This window comes from Muntiacus reevesi, chromosome 3, assembly GCF_963930625.1.
Source record: "Muntiacus reevesi chromosome 3, mMunRee1.1, whole genome shotgun sequence".
NCBI classification, from domain to species: domain Eukaryota; kingdom Metazoa; phylum Chordata; class Mammalia; order Artiodactyla; family Cervidae; genus Muntiacus; species Muntiacus reevesi.
This window is the reverse complement of record NC_089251.1, coordinates 175,549,593-175,572,290: the sequence shown is the minus strand read 5'-3', so window position 1 is coordinate 175,572,290 and position 22,698 is coordinate 175,549,593. Positions and strand designations below refer to the sequence as shown.

The 22,698-nt window shown below is 42.0% G+C and overlaps 1 protein-coding gene across 1 annotated transcript in view; it reads left to right on the top strand.

The window, feature by feature from the left end:
* Positions 1–1,683: 1,683 nt before the first annotated feature.
* RAB32 (RAB32, member RAS oncogene family) overlaps positions 1,684–22,698 on the top strand; it is a 29,332-nt gene continuing 8,317 nt past the window's right edge. Inside the window, exon 1 of the mRNA XM_065931190.1 lies at positions 1,684–2,221. Coding sequence (XP_065787262.1) covers positions 1,969–2,221 — 253 coding nt within the window. The 5' untranslated portion in view covers positions 1,684–1,968. The remainder of the gene's footprint in view (positions 2,222–22,698) is intronic.

Sequence of the window (22,698 nt, the reverse complement as noted above, 5' to 3'; positions counted from 1 at the left end):
ATTTCTTGGCACCATCAGAAGCTTTTTAATAAATAAATGAATTCATAAATCTGCCAGGAAAATTTGGCATGAGAATAGCAGGTAATCCCTTGATCTGGCACTTGAATGTCGAGACAGAGTTTACTTGGGAGAGCCTGCGTGCTAAGTTGCTTGAGTCGTGTCTGACTCTTTGCAACCCTATGGACTGTAACTCCTCAGGCTGCTCTGTCTACGGAGATTCTTCAGGCGAAAATACTGGAGTGGGTTGCCATGCCCAAGAGGGTCTTCCCGACACAGGGATCAAACCCACGTCTCATGTCTCCTGCGTCGGCATGCAGGTTCTTTACCACTAGCGTCACTTGGAGAAGCCTTTGGAAGAGGCTGGGGTGGAGTAAAGGTTTGGAATATATTCCAGATGGGGAGTATAGTACATACCAAGTGTGAGTAAATGTAAGAGGGTATTACAGGGTGACTTTCTAAAGAGGCCAACTCTCTAGGCAGTAAATGGAAATGTTTGTTTAAAATAGAGTTTTATTTATTCAGTCACAAGACTCAGAACCTCTTTGGAGATGGGCCTAGTGTGTAATCTGTTTTAACAAACCTTGTTCACTTAAGATTGAGAACCACCAGATCCAAGCCATTACCCTTCCTTTAGCTGGGACCACTTCTAATTTTAAATCATTCACATGTGCTTTTTTTTTTAGCACCACAGTTCTATTTTTAACGCCAGTGGAAACCTAGGAAGGTGAAAGAAAAAAGAAACTCATAAAAATCTATGGTAATCTGTAGGTATGAAACAATATATTGTACTAAGGCAGTAAGGGAAAACTTCTCTTTCCTCAAGCTGAAGACTATTGAAAGGGCTCTCAGTTGAGTGAACATAAAAGCTGTAAGCCAGCTGGCCATAAAACATCTTTAGAGATATAGCCATGATTTTTCAGTAGCTATTCTATTAAAGATTTTATTCCACCTTGATTTAGAAGTCAATTTTAAACCGCCTCCACTTCTGAAAAACATTTTTCAGTGATTGTCAGAGGCTAGGCTGAGCGGCAGGCTTTAGTTTACTTAAAGAAGCTACCAGAAGATTTCAGCCCCAGGTGTTTCTAAATATTATTGGGGGGGGGGGGGGAGACAACCCTGGATGTTACAAACACAGCAGGCAAGATAAGGCCTCCCATCTTTCTTCTTTTAAATGAAAGCCCTCAATACTGTTTTTCAATCAATTCCTAGCATCTAACTCAGTCTCTACCACGGAAACGCTTAAAATTTAAGACATTCATGGTTTGTTGGGGAATTAAAATAAGATCGTTTTAGTGGCCATGTGTCTTCTTCCTCAGATTCCCTCCTTCATCGATACAAAAGCGTTTTCAGTCCTTTCTCAAGTTCAGTCACCCATCCACTGGCGATCAATCAAAGGCAAGGATCTCCACGTGCTAACCTCCCTCGGGGCAGAGCCAGGGAAGGAGATTGATTCCCAGACCCGCTCCTTCCAGGCTGGGGTCCCTTCTGGACCACCGCTTCTGGCCCCTCCGCGCGCTCTGTCTAGGGCCTTTCACCACCTGGCTGGGTGGTCTGACCTTGACCCGCCTGGTCCCCCTCGCCGTCGGGCGCTCAGCTACCCTCCGCGGCCACCAGGGGGCGGCCGAGGTCGGCGCCGCCGCGAGGAGGGGACGCCCGGGGAGAGGAAGTGCCGCGAGTTCTGGCCCGGCCCGCGCAGAGCGCAGGCGGCGGCGAGCTGCGGCCTCTCGCCCGGGCCTCCCCCGCCAGGCCAGTCCCCCGCGGCCTTTCCCCGCCCCGCGCGGGCTGCCAGCGGCGGCGGGTTCCGGGTCCTGTGACCCGTCAGGCGGCGCGGCGGGAAGGGCGGCCGGTCTCGGAGCAAAGTTTCGACGGCCGGCGGGGCTCCCGGGGCGCCGCGGGGAGGGCGCGGCCGGGCGGGGCCCCCGAGCTCGCCGAGAGCGGCCGGCCGGCGGAGCGGGGTCCGGGGCGCTCATGGCGGGCGGCGGAGCCGGGGACCCGGGCCGGGGGGCGGCCGCCGCCGCGGCGCCGCCGGAGACCAGCGAGCACCTCTTCAAGGTGCTGGTCATCGGCGAGCTCGGCGTGGGCAAGACCAGCATCATCAAGCGCTACGTCCACCAGCTCTTCTCCCAGCACTACCGGGCCACCATCGGGGTGGACTTCGCCCTCAAGGTCCTCAACTGGGACAGCAGGACGCTGGTGCGCCTGCAGCTGTGGGACATCGCGGGTAAGCGGGCGGCCGGAGCCGGGGACGTGCGGGGACCCCGAGGCGGGCGGGCGGCGGCCTCCGGGCAGGGAGCGCCCGCGGGGCTTCCCCGCCGTCGGAAGCCTCGGGGATGGGGGGGAGCGCTCAGCCGCCCTCGGTCTCACTGCTTTCTCTGTCCTCTGCCAGGACTTGCCTGCCCGAGTAAGTTTAAAAGAAAGGGGCGAAACCACCTGGAAAGATGGAAGGGGATGCTGGACTCCAGGGGGAATCAGCACAGTGGAACAGGCGAGGGTAGTCGAAGAATTTAAAAGCAGAACAGGATAAATAAATGCGTAGAGAAAATAACCCTGCTTAGACGCCTCAGCTCGGTCTGGGGAAAGCGCTGGTGTTTTTAAGAGGTCGGAGGCCCTCTGCTTTGGCGCTCTCACCTGACCAGAGGTGAGAAAGCCACGGAGGCTTTCCCCGAAAGTTTTCATTCTGAATCTCGACGAGGACGAGGGAGGGGAAGGGGCTGGCTCCTCTCATTCGCTTTAACATTTTACAGATAAGAACAGAGATTCAGAGTGGTTGAACAACTCACACAAAGTTACACTCCTAGTTAGGGGCACCCCCAAACTAGAAACCAGGGTTTCTTTTCAGAAGGGTTTTCATCTTCATCATCCACCTTGAGTCTGAGACCCTTCCTTGGGAGCGAAACCCCGTTCTTTGTACGTCGTGCCCGCGTTCCTAGGGGAGGCCACCCAGACAAAGATGGGGGAAAACTTTTGAAACCTTATGCTCCTCTTCCCTCCCGTGAACCAGCACCTAGCCCCTCTCCTGCCTCCCCACACCCAATGTGTAATATTATTTCCCTGGCATTTCCCGATGCTTTCCATTGCCATTTTGGAGCATAGTACCCCTGTGTGAGGAGGGTACAGATTCTCCTTACTCTAATGTATGAAAACTTGAACTCCGGCTGGTATGGTGGGTTGGATGTGTGCATTTAATACGCCATTAACTTTGGGAAAGTTGAAATATGGAAGAGGTACCAGGAATTACCCTGTTCAGTCATTATGGGTGTTACATTCAGTCTGCCTTCGAGATGGGGGCATGTTCAGGGTCAAAGAGCCCCTCCTTCATCCTCCACTTGTATGACTGAAGCCTGTAAAAGGTGTGGTCACCCAACTGGTGAAGAGTCAGGGACCCAGGTCTGTCTGCTGGGGAGTGCTCTTTTCATCGACAGCTTATTACATATGAGATGATATTGAAGAAATATCACATATATACTCATTTATTTAAGACGAGGCTTCTCAACCTCCGATAGGAAAATAAAGTGATGTATGTCACCTCTAAGAAAGGGGGATAGTCAGCCTTTGGGCTCAGCTTGTTTTGTTTTTTGGGTTTTTTTTTTTTTTTTCGGTTACAGAAAACCAAATGTTCGTTTGAAAAGTTTTGAAAAGTCATCTTTTGAAGCTAGAGGCTTCTTTCGAAACACTTCCTGCTTTTTCACAGAGCACTTGTGAGTAAGAGTATTGCTCCTTGACAAAGCCGTGGATTCTAAAGGTTGCCTTACCATGTGATAATCATTCTACCGAAATCTTGAGTGTAGCTGTGAATTTCCATGAAGATGATTTTAAATCTCTGCCTGGGAGGATTGTTGAGTTTGCTTTATTCTTCATGTAAAATAGTGTGGTGTTTAGCAATTAAATTGTGATTGGGTCCTTCTGCAGGTAAATAAAAGATTTTTTTAATGGCACAGTTGTGTTTTTGTAAGCTTCAAGGAAAAATGCTTCTGTTTGGAGACTTGGGAAAGCAGAAGCATGAGTTAGAGTTTTCTTCCCCTTTTTCATCCTGCTTAATCAGACCTATTTTATCAGGAGGGGAACGTATTCAGTCTCTACCAGACTCTGGTACATATCGGCCTAGGTGGAATTTTCTTGCAGTTTTGCCTAAATGCAAAGCTTGAGCCTTTCCAGGAAGGAAAGCAGACCTTTCAGAATCTCCAAAAGGGATTCCATCCAGCAAGTACACACCAACAATTAACAAGATTAGAGGTAAACTTATGAGATGATTGGAAATTATAAGGTTCATCTTTTAAATAAGGTTTTCAGTATATAAGGAAACGAAGAGCAAAAAATAATGTGGCTTTAACTTAAGGTTTAGGGAGCTCTATCATTAACTCTATCATTAGCAAACCAAGGTTTGGTTTGAATATTTGAGCTACTAGTGAATCCTGGCTCATACCATTTGAATTAAGTAGTCATGATGTAATGGAGGCAAAGTGAAGGTCACTCCAAATAGTTCCCCATGGCTAAACATATTTGCCTTGTGTAGCAACAAAGTTGATTTGTATTCAATTCTCAAAGAGGGGAGGTATTCCTTGATTGCAAAATAGTAGGTGGAGTTAGCCACTGGACATGACTAACTTAAGGTGTGCTGTTATTACTGGTTAGACTTTTGTTGCTGCTTTAGAAGTGGGAAAGGTGTAAAGAAATTCTGTCAGGTCTCTATACTGGAAAGCTCTGGTAAGCATAACAGGCCGGGATTACCCAAATGTTTTCTGTAAATATAGCCAAGCAGTTTAAGCTAAACTCTTCAAATTGAGAACCATAGTGACTCATGGATACAGGCCTTTTAAATCCTTATTACATCAAATGAATGCAACTTTAAAGTACAGATGCAATTTAACACAATTTTGTGTTAGGCAATTCCTTTCTTTTAGTTCATATCTGCTTTGAGACTGCTGCTCAACACATTACTGAGATATACTGAAATATTGAAGTCTTTGATAAGATTCTAAAGAGAGAGTTTAATAAATGTATACTAAATTAGGATGCAATATCTGATCTTCCTTTTAACATGTATTATAGATGAATTGAGTATTTGGCTCACTACTTATTATAAGCTTATTAGCAACTGTAGAATTTTCCAAGTAGATTGAATGGTTGGTCTAGGCTAAATCTTTTTTTTTTTTCAAGCTTGTCCATTTAGATCTAGTATAATTTAGTCTGCATGCATTCATTGCAGTGATTTGCTTTTATAGGGAAGGCAAAATTTTATCTCTACCTTCTTAGAACTTTCAGCTGGTCCTGAGAATTAAATTAATGTAAGACAGATTAATAGCTGAAATTTATTTGACAGTGAAAGTCACTCAGTCATGTCTGACTCTTTGTGACCCTTTGGGCTATGTAGCCCATGGCATTCTCCAGATGAGAGAATACTGGAGTGGGTAGCCTATCCCTTCAGCAGATCTTCCCAACCCAGAAATCGAACTGACGTCTCCTGCATTGCAGGCGAATTCTTTACCAACTGAGCTATCAGGGAAGCTTTATGTAACACAGGAGCCCTCATAAGGAAAGGAAGAACCCCCAAAAGTACAAAAATATAAATGCTTTTATACTGCGTTGAACAAAGGCAGCTATAGAAAAATAACCAAACTCTGTAGGATACTAAAGGAAGATAAGAGCTATTTTAACGAGATCTGCTTCTGCAGAATTCTCTCAGTTTGATCATCTCTGGTGATGAGCACAGTTCCTTCCTTCCTTCCTTATTGGGGAGGACATCTTTCACATGGGAGCTTTATCTCCTGATTTAAGGAAGAAGAAGGGGAGGTTGGAGTACCCATCTTGCCCTTGTTTTTCAAATGCCCTTAGTTCAAATAATACTTTTGCCATAGTGGCATTAGAATAGGCAGGAAGCCTATTCTACCACTCTTCAGTTTTTAGTATCAAAATTTCTTTATAAAAATCTGAGTAAAAAAAAAAAAAGAAGAAAAAATCTGAGTATACTCCTTTGGGCCAGAGAACAAATCAGAAACAATGTACTCTGAAATTCATGTAAATATGACTTATCAGAGCATAAAATTCATGCTTGAAAGACCTTATAAGTTACATAAAGCATACTTAGATTGACTTTTGAGCCATACTTAGATTCACTTTCGAGTTTTTTGATTCCCATCTGAAAATAAAATGTTGATCTTGTCTTCTTTGTTCTCTCTCGCATATTGCCAGTTGCTGTAACTAGTGGTCTCTTCTTGTTTTCTTTGATAATGCTCCACCTCTTCATGAGCAAGAGCCTGGAATATTATCTCACGCTTTCTTGACCTTCAGAGTGTCTATCAGTCAAGGATTGTTGATGTTCAAATATGAAGAAGCAGTTCTTTGAGGAATTAGCCTCTGTTATATGTAGTCTCTTAGTCCTGCAGTTACTTTCTTAGGGCTTATTGTGGGTCAGTTATAATTCATTTAAAAGGATTGAAATAAAGTCTTTATTACATCTGACTTGTACAGTCTTGCCATCTTCAGCCTTATTCCGGCTCAGTTTTGTGCTGAATTCCAAGCAAAGCCTACTGTCATCCCATTTTACATCTTCAAATCTTCCTTACTTCATAAGCCCTGACACAACCTTTGGGTTCCCCGGTATGGACTGTGCTTTCACAAATGCCCAGACAGGAATTTCAACATAACAGCATATTTGTGTAAGTGCCATGAAGAAAATTCCCCTGGTAATGTGCCTGTTGCCTTTCCTTCTTTTGAATATGTTACCATTCTTAATTCCAGGTCAGGTAAAACTTGCTGGGGTTAGAGGTGCAGAGAGCCAAGTTCTGATAAGAAGTACTAAAATTTGACTTGGCTGCTAGGCATTTGCTTAATCAGCCTATTGTTTGAGTAGCATTAAAGGCTTTTAGAGACCCTATGGTGTAAACCCAGGGAGTTGTGGTAAGCTGACCAAGAAAACACAGGTAATCCATGGCACAGGTCTTGTGTCTCTAATAGCAGAGTGGATTTTTGGTAACGTAAGAGTGACGTAAACTTTTGTCTAAATTTGCAAACGTTCTGGTCAGCCCTGTTTTGGAGCATGTGACTCATATTTCATACTGATTGTAATCATTACCATCTCTTTATGTCATCGGTCCAGAATTTCTAGGTCTTACACTTAATTATGAAGCATACTGATTCCCAGGCAGACACTTTTTGATCGGCTGCATCTCTCTCTCTCTCTCTTTTTTTTTGGTACATTTTGAAAGATTCTCCAAACTGTTGACTTCTCTGAAGTTAATGAAGCTATTTTATTGGTATTTGGTTGTAGAGCACACCCTGGAAAACAAGGTAATAATTACAGCTGTTTGTCTGGACTACGCTGTGATCCTACAGATTAAACCTGTATGCTATGCATTATTCCAGAGGTGCAGTGTTATTTTCAAATATATCTTAGGAATTTCAGCCTTGTGTGTATATATGGTATTCTGACCTTCCAAAATGGCAGCCCACTCCACTGTTCTTGCCTGGAGAATCCCATGGCCAGAGGAGCCTGGCTGGCTACAGTCCATCAGGTTGCAGAGACTTAGTGACTTAGCAGCAGCAGCAGCTTCCTGACCTTCCAGCTTTCTTAAGCTTTTGATATGTAAATTTCAATGATTCTTCTTCTTTTTTAAAAGATATTTTTATTTTGTATTGTATAGCCGATTAACAATGTTATGATATCTTCTTATTCCCTTTTAACATGTACTCAAGGTTTTGTTTTTATTCAAGTGAAATGAGATCACCATATCAGGAGACAACTGCCATTAAAAGAGATAGTTTGTTACTGATAGTTCCTATAGGAGGGACCAGGTCAGGCCATGTGGGACCACACAGGGAAGCACCAGGGTCATTTAGGAGGAAGAAGGAGCTGGGAGAAAGCAGAGCAAGGACTACAGCCTTTTTAGTGATTTTTGAAGAAAGACCTCACAGCATAGGCAAGCTGAGCAAGCTTAGGATAGGATAGTTTGAAAGATTTCAGTTTGCCGAGGGCTATAGGGATGGTCCCTGGTTGTCTCTGACCTAGACTGCAAGAGCCTGACAAAAGAAAGCAAGTAGAGGAGAAGGACTCAGGATTGATTGATTTGCATATTGAAGATATGCTCTCAGCAAGTTGTTTGCTCTAATAACTAGATAACCCTGGGCGGTGGGGGGTGGGGTAGGGGGCGTGGGCAGTCCAGCCCCTCCCCTGGTCTACAAGGCCCCAAGATATCAAGGTATCATAAAATATATTTTTAAAAAAACCTGATGAATACATATTTCTAGGCACTTATTAAAATGGACTAAGAGATGAGAAAAAGTAATCTTCCAAAGAAAAAAACTTTGAAGGCCTTAGATTTGGAGTCCAAGAATAGCGTATCCTCAAAATAGTGAGGATTTCACACTTAATCAACGCTTAAGTAGTAGAAAGTGGGCTCAGTCAACAGGTTTAAGTTGCACTATGGCTGTAGAGATCTTCTCTTGGATGGTGAAACAGTGTTGACTTATGTGAGGAGATTTCTGGAGGTGAGATAAATGATCAAGAAAAAGGTGTTTAGAATTTTATTCAATTATATTTTCAAAAAGAGCTTCTGCACTTTTTACAGTCATGGAGAAACGTGTGATTTCTTCACTCTTATTTTGAGAGTGACAAACCACATAAAGATAAATGAATAGAGGTGGTTACTTTAAGGCTTTGTGTTGGTCTTTCTGACAGGAGATCTTACATTCTCTTCTTCCTCATTTTTTTCACTCACTTCTATCCAGATATTTTCCTTAAGCGTTTTCTGGAGTGATTTTTGATGGCTTTGAAATTAAGCTAAATATATATTGGATTTTTTGGTGTTTTGTGTTTTTTTGTTTGTTTGTTTGTTTGTTTTTTAGTGTGACTGTATGGGACCTGCTCTGTCAGATTCATCTGAGTTGCTTAAATGCATCTTCCTTAGCATCAGCTATAAGCAGAACTGGCTTCATCTGTCAAACATCCCCATAAATCATGGTTTAACAAGAGAAAAGTTAGGTCCCTCACCTAATAAGTCTGTGGTTGAGCAGTCCATGGCTGGTGAACAGAACCATTCATTCTTCATGGACCAAAGCTGACATTTCACCACTCAGCTGTTCCTGGCTGTATTCTTTGCCTTTAGGTCTAGTCAGACATCCATGGCTTGTTGCAAGGGCAGCTGGGAAATCTAGGGCTTTTTCTGTTTGTTTTTAAACTGGACACACTGCTTCCGCAAATAAAATTCTGTGAAGGGACACTGAAAAGGCAACTAGCAATACTCCCTGCTTAACAAGTCAGAGTTCCTAGAGGGAGGGCCTGGAAGTGTGTAATTTGCCAGGCACCACGGGTACTCTTTCCCGGGTGGCGCTAGTGGTAAAGACCCCACCTACCTGTGCAGGAGACATAGAGACACGGGTTTGACCCTGGGTCAGGAAGATCCCCTGGAGGAGGGCATGGCCACCCACTCCAGTCTTCTTGCCTGGAGAATCCCACGGACCGAGGAGCCTGGTGGGCCACAGTCCATGGGGTCACAGAGTATCGGACGCGACTGAGCGCACACAGCGTGGGCGATCTGATCCATGCTCAAGCTGAGAAGAGTGGTTCTGTCTTGCCTGTGCTGACTGTTGCCAACAGACCCATCCTCTTACTGCACTCCACTGAACAAGTCTGCTGCTCCCCGGCTTCCTTGACACCCACCTTTCCTGGCCCCCAAGTTCCCATCTGTTTTGCATCACCCGCTCCTTATCTCTTTTGCTGTCTCAAGAGGTGGTGTAAGGAGACAAGATAAATCACATGACAGAGATGGGCCTTGTCTTGCTCTCATTGAATGCTGTACTTAGGTAAAAGCCAATATCACAAACTTCCAAAACTATTCCGACTTTGGAGACAAACCAAAAAGATATTTTGATTTTATTCCCCTCTTTAAATTGACTAAAGTCAGATGTTCTTTTTACACTCACCACAGAAGATGTAAATAGTTGAATAAAAACAGACCTTACACTGTGACCTAAATACCACAAAAGCTTGCTCGTCTCTAATTAGCAAAAAGAAAAATCCAGTTTCTGAACTGTTGTGTATCTGGGAATAGGTCATTTTGAAGGCTGCTTATTGAGACTGCTGCTGCCATCTCAAAGGGAGTTTGTTTTTCTTTTGTTTAGGTATTTTTTTAACTTTTTTTTTTTCTGTGTTCAGTTTTGTTACTCTTGTGTGTGACAGACAGGTTTGATCTCAACCTCAAAAGGTGGTGTCATTGGCACAAACGGTACTTTGTACATGATTTAAAGAGCAACTTTGCCTCTTCCCCTATAATGCTTTTTTTTCCAAGTGGAAATATATTTCCAAATATAAGCATAGAATCTCAGAGGTAGGAAGTTTTGGTAAAAAAAAAAAAAAAACCTTCATGTAATCACAGTTAACATTTATGAAAAGCTGCTTTCTAGTCACTGTCTCTCAATTTACTTTTTTTTAAATTGAAGAATAATTGCTTTACAGCACCGTGAATTGTGTTTGTTACTGCCAACAGCAGCATGAATCAGATCAGTCCAGTTCAGTGTCTCAGCCGTGGCCTACACTTTGTGACCCCGTGGACTGCAGCACACCAGATTTCCCTGTCCATCACCAACTCCTGGAGCTTCCTCAAACTCGTGCCCATGGAGTTGGTGATGCCATCCAACCATCTCATCCTCTGTCATTCCCTTCTCCTACCTTCAGTATTTCCCAGAATCAGGGTCTTTTTCAATGAGTCAGTTCTTCCCATCGGGTGGCCAAAGTATTGGAGTTTCAGCTTCAACATCAGTCCTTCCAATGAATATTCAGGGCTGATTTCCTTTAGGATGGACTGGTTGGATCTCCTTGCAGTACAAGAGACTCCCAAGAGTCTTCTCCAACACCACAATTCAAAAGCATCAATTCTTTGGTGCTCAGCTTTTTTTATAGTCCAACACTCACATCCATCATGACTACTGGAAAAACCATAGCTTTGATTGGATGGAACTTTGTTGGCAAAGTAATGTCTCTGGTTTTTAATATGCTGTCTAGGTTGCTCATAGCTTCCCCCCCCCCCCCCCCCCGGGACCAAGTTTCGTGGCAGCAGGCACCATCTCCAGTGATTTTGGAGCCCAGGAAAGTAAAGCCTCACTGTTTCCATTATTTCCCCATCTATTTGCCATGAAGTGATGGGACCAGACGCCATGATCTTAGTTTTTTGAATGTTGAGTTTTAAACCAGATTTTTCATTCTCTTCTTTCACTTTCATCAAGAAACTCTTTAGTTCTTCTCCACTTTCTGCCATAAGGGTGGTGTCATCTGCATATCTGAGGTTATTGATATTTCTCCCTGCAATCTTGATTCCAGCTTGTGCTTCCTCCAGCCCAGCGTTTCTCATGATGTACTCTGCATATAAGTTAAATAAGCAGGGTGACAATATACAGCCTTGAGGTACTCCTTTTCCTATTTGGAACCAGTCTGTTGTTCCATGTCCAGTTCTAACTGTTGCTTCCTGACCTGCATACAGGTTTCTCAGGAGGCAGGTCAGGTGGTCTGGTATTTCCATCTCTTGAAGAATTTTCCACAGTTTGTTGTGATCCACACAAAGGCTTTAGCATAGTCAATAAAACAGAAGTAGATGTTTTTCTGGAATTCTCTTGCTTTTTCTATGATGAAACGAATGTTGGCAATTTGATCTCTGGTTCCTCTACCTTTTCAAAATCCAGCTTGAATATCAGGAATTTCTCAGTTCACATACTTTTGAAACCTACTTTAGAGAATTTTGTACATTACTTTGCTAGTGTGTGAGATGAGTGCAGTTGTGTGGTAGTTTGAGCATTCTTTGGCATTGCCTTTCTTTGGGACTGGAATGAAAACTGACCTTTTCCAGTCCTGTGGTCACTACTGACTTCCAAAATTGCTGGCATATTGAGTGCAGCACTTTCACAGCATCATTTTTTGAATTTGAAGTAGCTCAACTGAAATTCAGTCACCTCCAGTAGCTTTGTTCGTGGTGATGCTTCCTAAGGCCCATTTGACTTCAGACTCCAAGATGTCTGGCTCTAGGTGAGTGATCACACCATTATGGTTATCTGGGCTGTTAGGATCTTTTTTTGGTATAATTCTTCTGTGTATTTTTGCCACCTCTTCTTATCTGCTTCTGTTAGGTCTATACCATTTCTGTCCTTTATTGTGCTCATTTTTGCTTGAAATGTTCCCTTGGTATATCTAATTTTCTTGAAGAGGTCTCTAGTCTTCCTCATTTTATTGTTTTCCTCTATTTCTTTGCATTGATCACTGAGAAAGGCTTTCTTATCTCTCCTTGCTGTTCTTTGGAAGTAATCATAAGGGATTTGATTTAGGTCATACCTAAATGGTCTAGTGGTTTTCCCTACTTTCTTCAATTTAAGTCTGAATGTGGCAATAAGGAGTTCATGATCTGAGCCACAGTCAGCTCTGGGTCTTGTTTTTGCTGACCGTATAGAGCTTCTCCATCTTCGGCTGCAAAGATATAATCAGTCTGATTTCGGTCTTGACCATCTGGTGATGTCCATGTGTAGAGTAGTCTCTTGTGTTGTTGGGAAGAGGGTGTTTGCTTTGACCAGTGCATTCTCTTGGCAAAACTCTGTTAGTCTTTGCTCTGCTTCAATTTGTACTCCAAGGCTTGCCTGTTACTCCAGGTATCTCTTAACTTCCTACTTTTGCATTCCAGTCCCCTATGATGAAAAGGATGTCTTTTTTAGGTGTTAGTTCTAGAAGATCTTGTAGGTCTTCATAGAACCATTCAACTTCAGCTTATTTGGCATTAATGGTCAGGGCATAGACTTAGATTACTGTGATATTGAATGGTTTGCTTCGGAAACGAACAGAGATTGTTCTGTTGTTTTTGAGGCTGCACCCGTGTACTGCATTTCAGGCTCTTTTGTTGACTCTGAGGTCTACTCCATTTCTTCTACGGGATTCTTACCCACGGTAGTAGATATAATGGTCATCTGAATTAAATTTGCCCATCCAGTCCATTTTAGTTCAGTTCAGTTCAGTTGCTCAGTTGTGTCTGACTCTTTGCGACCCCATGAACTGCAGCATGCCAGGCCTCCCTGTCCATCACCAACTCCCGGAGTTTACCCAAACTCACGTCCATTTAGTTGGTGATGCCATCCAGCCATCTTATCCTCTGTTGTCCCCTTCTCCTCCTGCCCCCAATCCCTCCCAGCGTCAGGGTCTTTTCCAGTGAGTCAGCTCTTCGCATCAGGTAGCCAAAGTATTGGAGTTTCAGCTTCAGCATCAGTACTTCCAATGAACATTCAGGACTGATCTCCTTTAGGATGGACTGGTTGGATCTCCTTGCAGTCCAAGGGACTCTCAAGAGTCTTCTCCAACACCACAGTTCAAAAGCATCAATTCTTTGGTGCTCAGCTTTCTATATAGTCCAACTCTCACATCCATACATGACTACTGGAAAAACCATAGCCTTGACTAGACAGACCTTTGTTGGCAAAGTAATGTCTCTGCTTTTTAATATGCTGTCTAGGTTGGTCATAACTTTTCTTCCAAGGAGTAAGCATCTTTTAATTTCATGGCTGCAGTCACCATCTGCAGTGATTTTGGAACCCAAAAAAATAAAGTCAGCCACTGTTTCCACTGTTTCCCCATCTATTTGCCATGAAGTGATGGGACCGGATGCCATGATCTCCGTTTTCTGATTTTAGTTCTCTGATTCCTGCAGTGTCGGTGTTCAGTCCTGCCATCTCCCGTGTGACCACTTGCAGTTTGCCTTGACTCATGGGCCTCACATTCCAGGTTCCTGTGAGACATTGTTCTTTACAGCTTCGGACCTTACTTCCATCACCAGTAACATCCTCAACTGGGCGTTGTTTTCACTTCGTCTCAGGCCCTTTCTTTCTGGAGGTATTTTCCCATCTTCTCCAGTAGCATATTGAGCACCTACCGACCTGGGGAGCTCAGCTCTCAGGGTCAGGTGCAGGTATACCTACGTCGCCGCCCTCCTGAATCCCCCTCCGTCTGCCTCCCAACCCCACGCTTCTAGGTTGTCTCGTGGCACTAGGCTGAGCTCCCTGTGTCACACGGCACAGTCCCACTTGCTGTGTGTTTTACATACGTTAACATATATGTTTCTGGGGAAATTACTGTTGAGTAAAGTGAGACTCAGGAAGCTTAATGGATTTCCCCAAGGCCTGTACCCCTCTAACTTGCAGTTAGGGCATGAATCCAGATGTTTCTGATCGCACAGGTTTCATGGTCATGTTACAGTATCTCTCTTTCTGCTTTATACATGATAGAAAAGAAAAGCAGATGAATGCATTATGTAAAATCACATGACTCCTTTTACCTTCTTCATGGTACAATATTAATAGGAAATTCAGTACATATAAAATCCAGCCTCACATGGTGCTAATTTGATGCATTAGCTTTTAGACTTGTTTTATTTGATGGTAATACAGTCATTTGTTTTATAGAAAATTATGTAAACCAGTGAGGAGGGGGATAGGTTTTTAGTTACATTGTTTTCTTGGTCAGTATTATGGTAGTTTTTTAATGTGAGGAAATTTTTTTTTCTTCTAACAGTGCCTTATAATTTTAGCATGTTGAATATTTAAGTGTAATTCTGGGGCACATTTATAAGGGCTTTATAAAGTAGTAGTATAAAAAGTCATTAAATATATGCCCTAAAAATGACAAAACCTGTGTGACTATGAATTGTAGCTTCTTACATATAAAACCTAAGACCCTTATGACATCACCATATTATCTATATCAAGCTATAAAAAATTTTAGTGGCTAGATAAATATCTTTCTAGAACCAATGACTGGACATATTTTGTCTGGGTCTTGATCTATTACCCACCAACCACACAAGCGTGTTAAAAATGCTTCATCTCTGAGATGCATACTAAACTTCAAGGATATGTTTTTTTTTTTTTTCAAGGATATGTTTTTAAAGAAGTTTATATGCACTCACTAGAAACTACATTTTTGCCCAGTCACCTTAAGCAAGAACATGTAGCTCAATAATTCTTGTTGTTTGTTGTTTAGTTGCCAAGTCGTGTCCAACCCTTTTGCAACCCCATGGACTATAGCCCATGCTCCTCTATCCATGGGATTTCCCAGGGAGATACTGACTGCGTTGCCTTTCCATTCTCCAAGCAAGAACACTGGATGGGAGGGATGGATGGATCTTCCCGCCCCAGCGATCTAACCCTATGTTCCCTGCATTGGCAGGTGGATTCTTTACCTCTGAGCCACCGGGGAAGCCCAATAATTCTTAATTGGTGGGCAAGGATATGCATTTATACTTGGAAAGCTAAGCAAGATTGTCTTATTGCTCTGATTTATTTTTCATTGTTTGACTTATATTTTGAATTTCAAATAACATTTAGAGATATTTAGATTTTTTGGCAAATGGGCACATGAACATAAAATTTTGAGACAAACATTAAAAAAAAGTGATTAAAACCATAAAGCATCTCTGGCCTGTATTTCTGATAAATGTTCAAAGTGCAGTATTTTACTTTCAAATCTGAGAGCAAATATTTCCCTTTAGAAAATCTGCCTACACTAAAAAGAGAGAAGGCAAGCCGTTTTGTGGTTTTCTTTTCCTTGATTAAAATACATGTTCTTGGAAATGTATTAAGTTGTCTCAACTCCTTCTCAAAGTCATTAGTGTTGGGTACTCCAGATATTGGGGAAGCATTTTAATCCTTTTGCCAACATGTGTACCTTACAGGTCATCATCCATTAGAGTATGTATTACCAAGTCGTGCATCTTTAAATGTCATTGAGCCTAGATGACTAGCACTGTGCTTTTTTCCCCTTCTCATTGCCAAGATATCTATCTATAATCAGGGTTCCTTCCGCTAGAGAAGGAAGGATAACACATTTTAGGAGCCATTGGAATATTCAGGCAATATGCCCACAGCAATATGGTGGAAAAAGCCTGTCCCTAGTATCAGCCTAGCTAATGAACTCAGCAGTGAGGCATGTCCTTAGCTGCTGTGGTCAGGCACTCAGGGTCACAGAGCAAGCCTGTAACTTTTGTGGCAGGGTTGTGTGTCCTTGGGGAGTGTCTTTGCCAGGCTCATGCTACTTTGGATCTATTTGGAGACACGGGGCCATGGGGAAGAATGTATACTCCAGAAGATGTTTGGCTACCAGATCAGACAGCACATCAACCTGAGGCACTTGAGTAATGTTGTCTCGCTGAGATTTATTTTCTCTTTAAAATAAGGGAGGATGGATGAGGTAATCTGGAGCATCATCTTCTAGTTTATAATCTTGTCTGTCAGAGTATCAGAAAAGCGTCAAGTGGCCCCTGTCCTTCCTGTAAGAGGAGATTACAGCTCTGGTCTAGGAGGGTGGTGTTTGTTGCTCAGAGTTCTCCCATGGCGTCCGAGCTACTACTACAGACCATGTAAGAGGAAGATCTCCCAGGTTCTGCTGAGTTTCCATATTGCTGTACACTTTAACTCTACACACACACACACACACACAGGCACACACACACACACACATACACCATGAAACAAGACCCATGCAGCTGTCTTTATATTTAATAACTGCATACTTTCTCCTCTAACCGGTCCGCTTCCATCACAGGACACAATCCAGGAGCATTCATCCTGGCAGAAATGTCCTGCTTTTATTTATGTGCTTGTGGAAAGTAGAGTCCTAGAATAATAAAAATTTCTTAGACTAAACTTAAAATGGTTGATTGGCTGCCCCTCAGAGTACTTTTTTTTTTCTTTTCCAAAATTTAAAAAAAAGAAAATGTTAAGATTCCATGGATTGCTAATGCAGTTCTAGTTTGCATATGATAGTCTTACCCATCGGTTTGATCCTTTAGCCCTTTTCTGAAGCTAGGAAGGGCTGGCTTCTGCAGTGCTGTAAAAGGGGAAGTAGAATGTGTGTTTCTCCTAGTGATGACTCAGTGCTTCTGAGAAACTGCCTCCAGCAGTTAAAGCTTAGCCTTTTAATCCATGGATGGTGAGCATGGCTCTGCCTAGGCTGGCTGCCCCCAGGGGCATGCAAACTGAAAGTCACAGCATGGAAATAAAGTTTATGAAGATACTATATTTTCATAGTATAAGCATTTGGAAGGCATTTTTTGATAATATATCTTTCAAAAAGACTAGTAAGATTAGCTTACTTCAGTGAATGACATCCCCTTGTTGAATACCATAATATGCTCTTTGTATCTCTGATTACACCTAACACATCGTGGCATCACTTGGTTTCTTTCCTCAGATAGACTGAGAGTCTTAGGATCCTAGTCATTGTTTGACCCGTGTCTAGCACAGTGCCTGGTACAAGGAGGAACCTAATACTTATTTTCTAGTTGAGATCAAATCTAGCTATAAGAGGTAAAAAAAATATTTGGGCGTTGCACCAGTCAAGATAGGCTGGGTTGTGGTAGGGTGCCAGCAGCCTTAAAATGAGGAAGATCCCCTGGAGGAGGGCATGGCAACCCACTCCAGTATTCTTGCCTGGAGAATCCTATGGACAGTGGAGCCTGGCAGGCTACAGTCCATGGGGTCGCAAAGAGCCGGATATGACTGAGTGACTGACACATTTCACACTTTCTGCATGTCCTTAGTAGGGAGCAGAAGTGGGGGGATGGTGAGGAATGTGAGGGTGGTTTTTCATTGGAGCCCCTTGAAGACTCAGGCTAACAGAGGCCCTACTGTCTTATACCGTCACCCCAAAGTAGAGGTAACTTTGCTGCCACCCGACAAGTGATTCTGCTGGGCAGGGACACTCCTGTTCATGTTCTGTGAACACAGCTGGTTTAGACGGGACAGGATAGTGTGGTCCTCCCTGTATTCAAAAGTGGAGGAAAATGGATTATTCGTGAACATTAGTTGTGTTTTCCACTGGACTTTCTTGTTTTAGATAGTAATAAGGGAACAGCTAAAATTACCCAAGGAGCAGTCATAACAAAGATACAGGCTGCAATTCTTATTCTTGTAGGAAAGTTTACTTTCCAGCTTAACAACCGAAAGAGCTTAGCAACCCTGTGCATTTAAACCTTTAAAACAACAAAGCTAAATCTAAGTTTCACCTTGTTCAATTTTTGGAGAACAGTTCCATTAATTTTATGTTAAGATGATTATTCTAAATGAACTCCTTTTATCTTTCATCACTCCGTAGTTCAATGACACGTGTTTTAGAAACTTTTGTTTTTCACTTGTCTTTACCAGTTCCGGGAAATCTCTGAAGCACTCTTGAATTTTTAAAAAAAGAGATTATGAACCCAGTATAGTAGGAAGTATATTTTCCTTATTCTTTTGGAGAATAAGCTACTCCTATAAATACATGGGCTTGGCTTTTTGATGGTGGGTCATTTACATTTGACCCCCATTGCTGTCTTCTGGATTTGATGATTGCAGAATTGTCAGAAAATCATTATAACATTAAAATTATAGCATAATTTCCTGATATATAGCATAGAATTCTGATATTCTAAAATATCAGAAGTGAGAGCTTGGAGGAACTTTGATGATCTCTAAAGGTCTCTAAAGACAGTTGGCTAATTTAAACAGACATTATTTCCTGGGGTAGCTTGACTGTCGGGTGCTTGATATTTGATTCTCTAGGATGGTTGTACTTTTCTCAAGTTTATTTTCCTTTGCAAACCATTTTCACCACTTTGGGGTAAAACACTTACCTACCTAATAATTTAAGGCTTTGCCATGTGTGAAAGTGAACGCATTAGTTGCTCAGTCGTGTCTAACTCTTTGCTTACCATGGACTGTAGCCTGCCAGGCTCCTCTGTCTATGGGATTCTCCAGGCAAGAATACTGGAGTGGATTGCCAGTTCCTTCTCCAAGAGATCTTCCTGACCTAGGGATCGAACTCACGTCTTCTGCATTGGCAGGCATATTCCTTACCTCTGATCCACCAGCGAAGCGCAGTGATAGTCCGTAGCTAGTATTTATTCAGTGCTCACTTATAGACCTGGCATTTTACACTCTTTGAACTTGAAGTATAACCTACATACAAAGAAGTTAAGGGTGTACCTTCATGAATTTTATATACCACTCCTAGTAAAGATATAGACTGTTCCTAAACCCTCAGCACAGAAATCATTAAACTATTTTTGTAAAGTTCCTGATAGTAATTATTTTAGGCTTTGTGAGCCATTTACTCTCTATTGCAACAACTCAACTCCACCATTATAGAATGAAATCAGGTATATAATATGTAAATAGATGAGGGTGATATTCCAATAAAACTTTATTTAGCTGAGTTCTGCCTAACTCAGCCCTAAATATACTCCCAGGCAGGCATTTTACATTTAACTTCCTGGTGACCGTATGTAGTATATACGATAGGTATTTTTTATAGTTTTATTGTGATATAGTTGACATAGAGTAAACTGTACAATTTTATAACTTTTACACTTGGGAAATATCACCATAGTCAAGATTGCAAGCATTTTTTATCATTTGAAATGTAATTTCTCTAACCCATTCCCTGCCCTTGTCCAACATAATCAACTGATCTGCTTTCTCTTACTGTATTACTATAGTTTGTGATTTTTTGGTATTTGATATAAGTAGACTCACAGTATTACCTCCTCCTCCTCTGGCCTGGTTATTTTGGCTCAGCATAATTATTTTGAGATTCCTCCATGTTGTTACATTTATTCATAATTTGTTCCTTTCCTTTTTATTGTTGAGTTGTGGTCCATTGTATGAACATACCGTAATTTATTCATTACTATGTGAATAGACATTTGGGTTGCTTCCAGTTTGGGGCTATTAAAAATCAAGCTCCTCTGGGCAGTCATGAGCATGCCTTTGTATAGATGCGTGCCTTCATTTTGTTAGCAAATACCTAGGAGTGGGATAGCTTGGTTGTGTGCTAGATATATGCTTACATTTTTGAGAAAGTATCAAATTGTTTTCCAACATGGTTACACTATTTTTAAGTATTATTCTTACCAGCTATGTATGAGAGCTCCAGTTGCTCCACAGCTTCACCAGCACTTAGTATAGTCAGACTTTTTCATTATAGACTTTCTTGTGGGTATAAAGGATCAGCCCAATTGTGGTTTAAATCCAATGATTAATAGTTTTGAGCATCATTTCTTTTGCTTATTTATCATCATATAAATTCTTTGGTAAAGTGTTTTAATATTTTGTTTATTCTATCAAATTCTTTTTTGTTCTCTTATTTTGGAGTTCTGAGAATTCTGTATATTCTAAGTATGTTTTTTAAATCAGATATATATGTACTTTTTTTTCTCCCAGTTTGTGCCTTTACTTTTCATTTGCTTAACAGTGTTATTGTTGTTCAGCCTGCTCAGTCCTGATTGACTCTGTGCAACACCATGGACTGCAGTACGTCAGGCTTCCTTGTCCTTTGCTATCTCCTAGAATTTGTTCAAACTCATGTCCATTGAGTTTGTGATGCCATCCAATCACCTCTGTTGCCCTCTTCTCCTACTGGCCTCAATTTTTCCCAGCATCAGGGTCTTTTCCAATGAATTGGCTTTTCACATTAGATGGCAAAGTATTAGAGTTTCAACTTCAGCATCAGTTCTTTCAGTGAATATTCAGAGTTGATTTCCTTTAGGATTGACAGGTTTGATCTCCTTGCAGTCCAAGGGACTCTCAGGTGTCTTCTCTAGTACCACAATTCGAAAGCATCAATTCTTCGACACTCAGCTTTCTTTATGGTCCAAATCTCACATCTGTACATGACTACTGGTAAAACCAACAAAGGTCCATCTAGTCAAAGCCATGGTTTTTCCAGTAGTCATGTACGGATGTGAGAGTTGGACTACAAAGAAAGCTGAGCACTGAAGAATTGATGCTTTTGAACTGTAGTATTGGAGAAGACTCGTGCGAGTTGCTTGGATTGCAAGGAGATCCAACCAGTCCATCATAAAAGAAATCAGTCCCGAATATTCACTGAAAGGACTGATGCTAAAGCTGAAACTCCAATACTTTGGCCACCTGATGTGAGGAACTGACTCATTGGAATAGACCCTGATTCTGGGAATGATTCAAGGTAGGAGGAGAAGGGGACACCAGAGGATGAGATGGTTGGATGGCATCACCAACTCAGTGGACATGCATTTTAGTTAGATCTGGGAGTTGGTGATGAAGAGAGAAGCCTGGTGTGCTGTGGTCCATGGTGTAGCAAAGAGTCAGACATGACTAAGCAACTGAACTTAACTGGTAAAACCATAACTTTGACTATATGGACCCTTGTTGGCAAAATTATGTCTCTGCTTTTTAATACACTATCTAGGTTTATCATAGATTTCTTCCAAGGAGCAAGTGCCTTTTAATTTCATGGCTGCAGTCACTGTCTGCAGTGATTTTTGGAGCCCAGGAATATAAAGTCTGTCACTATTTCTACTTTTTTCCCCATCTATTTGCCATGAAGTGATGGGACAGGATGCTATGATCTTAATTTTTTGAATATTGAGTTTTAAGCCAGCTTTTTCACTCTCCTCTTTCACTTTCATCAAGAGGCTCTTTAGCCTTCTCTTTCTGCCATTAGAGTGGTATCATCTGCGAATCTGAGGTTATTGATATTTCTCCCAGAAATCTTGAATCTAGCTTGTGATTCATCCAGCTCAGCATTTCACACGATGCACTCTGCATATAAGTTAAATAAGAAGCATAACAGTATACAGCCTTGACACACTCCTTTCCCAATTTGGAACCAGTCCATTGTTCCATGTCCGGTTCTAACTATTGCTTCTTGTCCAGCATACAGGTTTCTCAAGAGGCAGGTAAGGTAGTCTGGTATTCCCATTGCTTTGAAGTTTTCCCACAATTTGTGTGATCCACACAGTTAAAGGCTTTACCATAGTCAATGAAGCAGATGTTTTTCTGTTTGCTTCTTCTATGATACAACTGATATTGGCAATTTGATCTCTGGTTCCTCTGCCTTTTCTAAATCCAGCTTGTACACTTAGAATTTCTTGCTTCACATACTGCTGAAGCCCAACTTGAAGGATTTTTAGCATTACCTTACTAGCATGTGAAATGTGCCCAATTGTGCAATAATTGAAACATTCATTGGCATGACTTTTCTTTGGAATTGGAATGAAAACTGACCTTTTCCAGTCCTGTGGCCACTGCTGAGTTTTCCAAATTTGCTGACATATTGACTGCAGCAGTTTGATAGCATCATCTTTTAGGATTCGAAATAACTCAGCTGGAATTCCATCATCTCCACTAGCTTTGTTTGTATTTGGGCTTCCCTGGTGTCTCAGTTGGTAAAGAATCTGCCCACAATGAAGGAGACCCAGGTTTGATCTCTGGGTCAGGAAGATCCCCGGGAGAAGGGAATGGTCACCCACTCCAGTATTCTTGCCTGGAGAATTCCATGGACAGAGGAGCCTGGCAGGCTACAATCCATGGGATCACAGAGTCGGACACGACTGAGTGACTAACATTATTCTGTTAGGTCATTGCTGTTTCTGTCCTTTACGTTGCCCATCTTATCTTTGCATGAAATGCTTAACAGTGTAATTGGCACCGTTTAGATTTGTCATATATGGTGGTGGTAGAAAGCACACTCTCTGCTGTGAGAATGTCAGGAAGGATTGAATCCTGGCCCTGGAACTGGAATGGGTATTTTAAGTCACAAGATCCTCCTCAAAAATGCCTTGTCTCATACATTTCTTATTTTCTTATGGTTTAACCAGAAATTTTATATGAATACAAACTTGAATGTTCACTAACACAGCTGGTAAAATGAAATATTTGGAGAGG